This window comes from Triticum urartu, chromosome 6A, assembly GCF_056163025.1.
Source record: "Triticum urartu cultivar PI428250 chromosome 6A, HENAU_Tu73, whole genome shotgun sequence".
Classification (NCBI taxonomy): domain Eukaryota; kingdom Viridiplantae; phylum Streptophyta; class Magnoliopsida; order Poales; family Poaceae; genus Triticum; species Triticum urartu.
In genome coordinates this window covers 544,253,221-544,263,319 of record NC_141878.1, presented here as the reverse complement: position 1 = coordinate 544,263,319, position 10,099 = coordinate 544,253,221, and the positions used below count along the sequence as shown (strand labels likewise).

Below are 10,099 nucleotides of genomic sequence, written 5' to 3'. Positions count from 1 at the left end.
AATCGAGTGCACTCGAGGGGTGCACGCCAGGTCGCACGCCAAATAGGAGGCGTCTCGCGAGACCGGGCTACCCGTCATCTTTCCCTCAGCGCCATGTTCTTCCCAAACATGGTAGCTACCGAACGAAACTTCAAACGAATCGATCGACTTGATCAAACTTGGCTCCTCAAGAACGACATACTCCATACAGATAATCTCCTCCTCCAGCTCTGCTGATATTTTTTTTTGCAAAATCGCCATCTTCCCGAAGTTCTCCATCCTGAAATGTCCGCTAATAGGAGTCCCTGAACCTCCTATCCTCTGCTTAATAGGAGTATATTTTTCAAGCGCAGGCCCCACTGGTATCAAGTATAGCAACATCAGTAGAAGTTTGATGACGCCATTTCCGCTCCGGCCGCATGGTACTGTCGTCGGAGCAAGCCCTGGTCCCCATAGACGCGTTTGAATTCACCATAGCACGCCACACCTTGTCCCATCTTCTATGAGTCCCTCCAACCGCCGAAGACATCGCCAGCTTCAAAGTTCGAGCCGCCCCAAGGTCTCCTCCTCCAAGTCCGGCAACCACCAACCCTTGTTCTCCGGTGAGCAAATCTTGGCCGCCTGATCTATTTCTTGCTATTCAGATTAAAACACGAAGGGGTACACTTTGTCATCCGTTCATCGTAGATCTAGCGATCCCAGTTGATTCACTTATCAAGAACAAGTATCATCGATTCATGTGCTGACACATGTCATCCTCACTGCCGCTGCCACAGCATTGACCGAATCGCTACTATGGTAGGATTTTCGTCGGAGTAAAAAAAACACCGCCACGGCAGTTTTTTATCACTTCATATCAATTTTGTTTTGCTGATATCTTGCGATCCATAAATCCAAATCTAGTGATTCTTTTTCCTGCATGCTCGTATTGACCTATATAATCCCGTAGAGCCATTATTTCACTTATTCAAACTTTTCAAATTTGAAAATTTTGAATTTGAATTCAAACCATCATATGGCCATCAAAATGAAATCTAATAAACAACACCTCTCCAAGATCCATGTGACTACCCTATATTCATACAAGAGAGACAAACACTAAATGTGTGGAATTTCCTTACTCCTTAATGGAAGATTGCAATGACTATAGGCTAAAATTATCTCTGGAATCAAGGTCGATATTAATGACTTGTGGGAAGGGCGTAGTTGCCCTGACCGGCTATGCAACAACCATCCACCAACATGCCTAAATAGCCACCTGGACACGTCGCCACCAGTGCCGTAGCCATGCCTCAGTGCCCGCCGCTGCAACCCATGAGTGAATCACCGTCACCACCGCTAGCTATAGGTTCAGGGTTTGTCAGAAAGGGGGTGATGGGAGTGTGCGGGACACATAGAAGCGTGAGGGTCCTTTGGTCACTTAACTGACGTGGTGGTCAAATCCAAGCCATGCAACTAGTATTTAGTCAAAAACCGGGTTCACGTTACTCAAACCACCTAAAGCATTATATAGGACGAAGATTATCTGGTTTCAATAGTTGAAGGATTGAGTTTTGCTGGTTTTGAAGTTGAGGGACGATTTTTGAACTTCCAAGAGAGTTTAGAGACGAAAAACATACTTGTCCCTAATTTTTATTATGTTTGGAGTGTGTTTCTACCACCGGTGAACCTTTTTAATACACTAGGTATGTGTCCATGCATTGCTATGTGGATCAAACAAATTTTTTTAACACAATAAGATGTCCATACGAAGGAAATCTTGATGCAAAACAAATAGACAAAACAAAATAACGTTTCTATCATTCCCTAAACAGGCAAAATTGTTATGTGCCCGTGATTGATCTGCTTTATGGGGTTACCAAAGATAAGATATTGATGGATATTTATTTGTCTATGTATTAGAAGTTTACTCGTATTTATTGAGTTAACAAAGATTGATATAGCTAGAAGGGGATGGGAAATAGGGGGAAGTTGGAGGAAGGGGTGGTGGGGAGAAAGTTAAAGATGAAACCTATGGGTCCTTTACAAAAATCTTTATTAGTATTTTTTGCGGGTAAATCTTTATTAGTATGTTACAATGGGGGCCTCCCTTTCTTGGTATGCCACATACTACATATGTTAGGCTTATTTGTGAGCAATCTTGACGTAATTAGCCGATTGCAATTATCCTAACACGATTCGTGAGTCCTTGCTTCCTGCAGGGCTGCTTCCCCAACGCACGCGCGCGCGGCGGAATGCACACCCATGGATGCATGCATATACGCAAGCTAGACTCACGGCGTGATTTTGCCGATCCTAGCGCACTCCTGGGAGACGAGGGCGGCGGTGGTGGAGCTGCGCTCAAGCACGACCTCGTAGCCGTCGGCCCAGCTCTCCATCCCGGGCGCCAACACCTGCCAGAAGAGGGCCCCGGCGCAGGGCCCGCCCCCCTTCACCGACGCGTAGATGGCGTCGTACACCAAGCGGAAGTAGTCGTCGCGCGCCGCCACCGCGTTGCCGCTCGACTTCCATCCGAACTCCGCCACCAGCAGCGGCTTCCGCAGCGCCGCCGCCGCGTCCTCCGTGTGCGACGCCAACCATTTCTTCATGAACTCCACCTGCTGCTCGCTCGTCGACCCCGGCACCCTGACACACACACAAGCCACACGCACACACGGTCAGCACAAATCCATCGGTTATCAGGGCTGACAGAAAATGTTCTTGTATGGCTTCTCTTTGGCTTACCACTGGTCGGGGTAGGAGTGGATGGTGGCGAAGTCGACGGTGGGGATGCGGTTGTTTCCGATGAAGTCGGTGCCCGCGCTGTAACTGCCGCCCGGGTTGAACCGCTTGCGCTCCGGCGAGGAGTCGCCGTAGAACCCCTCGAGGCCGATCTCCACCATGTGCTTATCGTCGATGGACTTGACGTAGGAGGACATGAGCGCCACCCAGGCCTGCATGGTCTTCCCGGAGAGGTCGCTGGGGACGCGGGGCTCGTTCATCAGCTCCCATGCAAAGATGGTGGGCTCGTCCTTGTACGCCACTCCCGTGAAGTTGTTGACTCTGGTGAGCACCCTCTGCTCTCCACACATGTACACAAGAGTTAACGATCGACACAAAATATACCTATACGGTGCATATATATCCAAGGAAAAACGTATACGGAAGTGTATACGGTGCATCTCGGCACGTACTACACAAGATGCCAACGATGGGCGAGCTTAACGTGACGGCAGTGCAACATGCAGTGCACGCGATTAGTTTAAGTTTATTCGAGGGGAGTGCACGCGATTAATTAGCGATACACGTGCATGTACGTGCGAGACTGACCTTGATGTGGTTCATGTACAAGTTCTGGGTGTGGCGGTCCGTGAAGAAGTCGTCTTCGGAGCCCAGGTTGTGGCCCTGGTCTTTGGCCCACTGCACGTATTGTTTCTTCCCGCCAAAGTCACCCCAGTTGTTTGCCAGGCTCAGGATCAAGTAGAGACCTCGCTTCTTCGCTTCGGCGATCACGAAATCTAGTCCCTGAATTAATTAATATGTCGAGACAAAAATATATAAAGGGTTAATCAAAACATGTATATGTTTTTTTTTTCTATATATGTGTATGTTACTAGTAATGTTCATCATGAATTGGTGCCGTTTTAGGAAACTTTTACAGCCCACATTTAGTGCTAGTGTAATTAAATTGATTCATCTTTATATGTTAGGAAACTTGTTACCCTACCCGGAAAGAAAAAGGGAAACTTGTTACCCCACCCCGCACAAAAAAGAGGAAACTTTTACCCCATGGTTGGTATACAATGGAAACTTTCTAATGGAAATTAATCGTTAGACGAAAAAATAATTAGCAGTACCATTTAATTACATTTGATTATTCCTTCAAAAAAAAGGAACATGTGGTTATTTTTATTTTTATATTTTGAAATGATGTGGTTATTTTCTTTTTGACAACATGTGGTTATTAGCTAAGAAGATACAGTATATTAGCGTGTCCGTCTATCTAACCGTACTACTATAACTTTACTGCGACGGAAACGGTCTCGCATTTGTACGACAAACCCATAAAATTCAAGTAATGTGTAGCTCTCTTTGGAGTATGCTCTAAAGATTACCCACAAAAAAAAAGGATGTTCCAAAGATTTACTCTAGCACCTAGTAGCTTCTCCGTTCAACGTACCAGGAACACGTCCTCGCTGTAGACGCCGGGGGTGATCTGCAGCGGCCGGTTGCTCCCGCCGTCGTTGAAGGCCCACGTCCTGATGACCGTCGCGCCGACGTGGGACGCCTGGTCAAGCGTGGCGAGCACCTTGCTCCGGTCGCCGGGGTTGGACGCCATGTACATGAGCCAGTAGGCGTTGAAGCCGTTCGGGTAGAACGGCCGGCCGCCCACCGTGAACCGCGCCCCGTCCGCCCTCGCGAACCCGCCGACCTTCGCCTCTACTCCGCCGTTGCTGGGAGCCGGCGCCGCAGCGCTTGGTGCGGCGGCGTGGTGGACGCTCGGCCGGCGCGCCCCGGCCGCGAGCGCCAGGACGGCCAGGCACGACACGACCATCAGCCGCCGGGCGTTGCTGGTGCCCATGCCTACGTATGTATGTGTGTGTATGTATGTGAAGCTAAAGCTGCTATGGCTACGACGTGGAGATGATCAGCTGTAGGGTGCAATATATCTTCGCTGCGAATGATATCCTGTGCATGGAGACGAGTGCTAGCTCGCGTTATATAGGCGAAGGCGCCCGCATGGCGACACGAAACGGGCAGGGCGCGGGCCGGGCAATCGACCGGCATGGTGTGACGTGCCGACGCTTGCGTTGCGTTTGCGTTGCGTTGCGTACGGGCTCTAGGCCGATCGGGTCGATCCTCGGATACGATCGTCTAGGTGAACAAGCTTGCTTTGGCAGGTGCCATGCGTGGCATGAAATGATTGCAGGCTTTCCTTGGCTTATATGGCATGAGATAATTGCCATTACTCTGGCTTTGGCATATGGCATGAGATAATGGTAAGATTAACTCTGGCATATGCCATTCATGGCATGAGATAATTGTCTAGATCAGGATGTGCATGAGAAACGACCAAGATGGGCGTTACGTACGTAGATGTTTTTTTTTGCATCAAAAAAAGAAATTACGTACGTAGATGTTGAAGGGGCCGTTACGTACGCCGGAGGTCAGACGGGAAGTACGAACGTACGTTCCATACCTCCGTTGTCCCATGCGCGATCGCTGGCCACAGAGGAAGCATGTACGTGTATAAAGGAAGGCGGTTATCTGGTCTCATCCTACAAGTCGGGGTTGCGTTTGCGTGCGCTCACCGGGCTGCAGGTGCAGGTGCAGGCACAGGACGCGTTGCTAGGTTAGGGGTTGACGCCTGCAAAAAAAAAATAGTTTAGTGGTTGACAAGGTGTCTATCCCGCGCGCGCGCCACCAGATATGCGTACAAGGATCAAAATGTAGCGGAATCTTCCTGTTGTGTTTACGAAAGAATGTGGAAACAAAGTGCAAATACGGAATCTTAAATACAAACTTACAAAAAAGAGGAAATAAAAAGTTCCTAATGGGAATGAAAATGAAAACGGAACGTGTTCTCAGGTAGACAAAATGAAATTCCGCATCCGCACATGTGGGAGTTTTCACTCTCTCTTTTCTTTTTGTCTTCATACGGCAATCTAGTTTTTTTTTAATATCTAGATATATTATGTACAAAAATTCATTAGAAGTACAAAGCATATTAAACATAATAAAAATTACATCATGGTCTCTAAACAAAACGACCACTATCGCCGCCAAACGAGCCATCGATGCAATGTTGTCCCCCAGCCCTACTGGAACCGGCTTGAACTTGTCGATGGTAACTGAAAAAATTTTATGCACATGTCCCTAAGAGCATCTCCAGCCGCGCCCCCAACAGGCCTCCCAAGGCCGTTTTTTAGCGTCGGCGTCAAAATCGGCCCAGTCGCGCCCCCACGAGCCTGTTTTTGCCGAATTGGGCCAAAATTGGCGTCGGCGCACCCAACCTGAATCCGGCGCGCTGGGGGGCGCCGGCGCGAACGTTTTGGCGCGAAAGAGTGGCGGGACCGGCGCGTCAGCGAGATGAAGGTTGGTCGTCCTCATCGTCTCGGTTTTCCCGCGGGGAATCAATGCCAAGGCTGCCGCCGGTCAACCTGCCATTGATTCACGGGCGGCGAAGTGCGGCGACGCCGCCCCGCCTTCCGCCACGCGTTCTCACGCGGCCGCCCCCGAGCCGCTATAAAAGGCGAACCTGGCCGCGCCGGTGAGGCACCCATCTCCCCCTCCTCGCCGCCGCACTTCCTCCTCTCTCTCTCTCTCCACCGTTCGAGCCCCTCTCTCTCCCCCCGGCAACCATGAGCGCGAGGTACCCCGGCGACGCGGCGGCGACCAACGTTCGGCCGCCGCTCGCTGCATGAGTGGGAGGCCTACCTCCTCCACGAGGCCAACTACCCCGCGCCGCCCGACGTACGCGCTCCGTCGCGGTGGAGGCTCAGCGCCGGTGGGGTCCTTGTCCCCCCTCTGCCCGTCCCCGAGACGCCCGCCTATTTTCACGCCGACATTGAGCGTGCGCGGGCGTCCCTGACAGTCGAGCAGCGGCGCCGGCCGTGTCAAGGAGGAGAAGCAGGAGGACGTCGCCGGCGACGACTACGCCCTGCTCAGCGCCTACTTTGGCGCGTAGTTTAGGGTTTTTTTCTGTCCATTTTATTTGTGTAAAAAACGTCTAAATTTCGCCGAAATATGTCGTGTTTGTTGAAATTTGGCCGTGTTTGCTGAAATTTGGCCGAACTGTGGGGACGTCTGGGGCCCGATCTGGGGGCGATGGCTGGGGACGTGCTCGCCCCCAAGCGGCGATTTTCGTCACGTCTTGGGGGCGCAACGGCTGGAGATGCTCTAAGGATCAGCGTCTTGGAACTGCAGTCATCGCTGTTGAACCGTTGAATAAATCTAAAGCAATTGACACCAAATCTCGCTGTTACGCATGCACGACGAGAGGCACTAACCTTGTCAAGACAGCAGGATTCTGTGTTGAAGCTTTGTCGACTAAGTTCAGATGGACGAACACAAGAAGGATCGGTGTTAAAAAGATAAACTCGAAGAAGAAGCGCCGCCATTCGCCCAAACGCTGCACCATAAGTTCAATCGCGATACACTTTTGGCTCAACTCAATTGTACCACTAAAAAAACTTAATCCTTCCATCATCCGTGTTCCTTGTCATCCCATTCTTCCCAAACAGCATACCTTAATGTGTTGCAAAAATTGGAAGCCTATATGCACAATAATAGCCATACAATCAAGTAATTTTTTGATTTAATTGTGATTTTATTTATGCTCCAAGAGGTTTCTTTATACCGCCGCATGCTTATAGGGATCAAAACGGAGTGGAAATCTCCCATTATGTTGAGGGAAAAAAATGAAAATGTGAACGTAAACTTGTAAACTTATAAAACGAATTAGAGAATAAAAAGTTTCTCGTGAAAATAGAAAGGAAGATGAGAAAATGAAATTTTCATATACATACACATGAAAGTGCTACGGATTATAATGCATATACATTTTTTTTGCGGGGAGTAATGCATATACAAATTAATCAAACAAATGGTTAAGGTCGTCTTAAAGATTATTTCTTCCTCATACGTTTCGACGTGTTCAGACATCAAACGAGCGCTGAGTAGTCTTCCCAAAATTCAATCATATGGGCAGTCCGGGCTCCCCATATCCAGACTAAATGTGAAGAAGAAATATGGTTGTCCGGATTATCCGTCATAATTTTTTTAGAACGACTATTCGCCATGTTATCTCCAATATACGGCCCAACACAAAAAAAACCACCCCACACACACCCTTTATTTTTCCTTTCCGGCCCTCCCCTTTCCGCTCGGTGTCTAGCTGTAGCGGGACATTTCTTGCTGGAGCCTGCTACTTTAAAATCAGATGACGTCCACCTCACCTCTGTCGTGCGTTGCAACAGGGATGAAAATTTTCATATTGATAATATAATAGAGTGGGTTAAACTAACACATACTGTTAACACAAAACAATAAATAACTAGAGAGACCATTCTCAAAGGTTCATTCAACTTTGCAAATGCACATTGACATGGGAGGGGAGTGGCGACCTGAATGTATTTCTATTCACCAATAAGCTTCACCTCCAGCCCTCATATCATTCATTGCTAGAGGGATAATTATTGTCCTTCTCTTCCTCATCCTTCCATACTCTTCCACTCCTAGTCTCTTCGCCAACCCATTTTGTTGGCGCCAACCAGTACCCCGTCAACATCAGTGTGTTTGTCAGTGACGCCTCATCTTCCTCCTCCTCTTTCCTCGTCAGGTTTAGTTCTCGTTCCTACTTATTTCTAGAATACTCTTATTTATTTATTTGCTTTAGTTTTGGAACACACTTTCCTTCTCCAACTCCATCGACCACTTGATCGCTTTAGTTCTTTTTCCTTCTTATTCTTGGAACACTCTTCATTTCTACTATAACATGAACCATCTGGTCAATGTAGTATTGTGTTGTTCTCGCCCACGAATGTTTCGATCACTGTCAACGTGTGGACATCCTACAGAGCATGATCGTCATTTATCTTGGGGAACGATAGGTCGCCCATTGTCGCGAGCGCATGATGGCCATTCTGCATGTTGGCAAACAGTGCTCGGCCCATGTACTTGAGAGCCTGTTGATTGTCCTTGCCCACGAACGCTTTCAAAATGATTCAGCGTGATTAACTGCTTGCCTAATTAATTACACAAATAATTAATGGTCTATCTAATTCTCTGCATGCCTAATTAACCGTCATCCAAATCAATAAAGTATCTGCCTAATTGGAAAAGATCCATACTTCTAAGGTGGTGTTTGGTTCTCTAGTCCTAAGACTTTTTCTAGTCCCAACTAAGAAGCCCCTAGTCTCTAAAAAGTCCCTCCATGTTTGTTTCCAGAGACTAAAAAGTCCCTAGTCCCTTTCTAGAGGTTATTAAATGACCATGTTGCCCTAGTATATAGAAAAATAACAATCAAACAACATCATGGGGTGGCGGGCCAATGAGTGCATGGAGGGGCATTGTTGGAAAAGTCTCAAAAAGACTCTCCTTGAGAGTCTTCTTCATTTAGTCCCAAATGCCTAGTTTAGTTCATAAAAAGTCCCTCCCGTTTGGTAAAAAAATCTTTAAGGGGGACTTTTTCTAGTCCCTACACAAAAAAGTCCCTGGAAACAAACACCCCTTAATTATCTATAAGCATAATTAACAATCTATTTAATTCATTAATTGCATTAATGACTCGTTTTCCAAATTAATTCGGTGTGAAAAAAATCTTATTTAAATGGAAATAATTAACTACATGCGTAATTAACTATCTACCTAATTAATTGCATTAAGAGTTTGACTTCTAAATTGATTTAGTGTTTGATTTTTAAAATATTTTTAAATGAATGGCTGCTATGAACGACGACGACGACGACCCAGCATTGTAGGACACATTCCTAAACGAATTTCTTGATATTCGAATGTACACGCTTGGTTTGAGAACATAGCATGTCTCGCTATCTGTATGCCTAATAAAAAATATAATATGACCGCATCCACGAACGTCTGTACATGGCGATGCGACGACCCGCATTCCGCCATGGCCATCCACGGCGCCGTGATCCACGCCCTGGCATTCTTGACCATCGCGCCGGTGTCAGGCCCAGCCACGGCATCTTGCACGATGTCGTGCACGGCGTCCCTCCATAGGGGGGTGCAGATGCGTACACCCACAAGAAAAAAGATACGTTATTTTTGTTGTATTAAAAAAATTGTGATTGTCAATTCATAACACAAATAATGATAAATAATAAATGGTATAGTGCACGCAATTAGCAGTTTGTTGTTGAGGAATATCTAATTTTTTGGAAGGTTATCGTGAAAAAATTTATATCTGTCTTTTAGCAAGGCGACCTCACATATATGGTACGCTTTCTGAATTCTTAGCTACCTATTATTTACATGATTAAATTTAATCAGCACATGCCAAATCAAGCACGCAAACACTATCTCCCTTTTAATGGGATTTAATTATTAAATGAGAGGGAGAAAACCAAATGGTGGGAGGTGAAGCAAACAAAGCAGACAAAAATATACCAGGCTACCA

General features: G+C 47.2%; 1 protein-coding gene across 1 annotated transcript; it reads right to left on the bottom strand.

The window, feature by feature from the left end:
• Positions 1–2,002: 2,002 nt before the first annotated feature.
• On the bottom strand, positions 2,003–4,634 carry LOC125531119 (putative mannan endo-1,4-beta-mannosidase 9). Its single transcript, XM_048695523.2, has 4 exons — positions 4,139–4,634; positions 3,289–3,483; positions 2,704–3,035; positions 2,003–2,604 (listed from the first exon to the last, which is right to left on the bottom strand). The coding sequence occupies exons 1-4, from the start codon at positions 4,538–4,540 to the stop codon at positions 2,253–2,255; spliced, it is 1,281 nt and encodes a 426-aa protein (XP_048551480.2). The 5' UTR covers positions 4,541–4,634; the 3' UTR covers positions 2,003–2,252.
• Between the last annotated feature and the right edge of the window lie 5,465 nt (positions 4,635–10,099).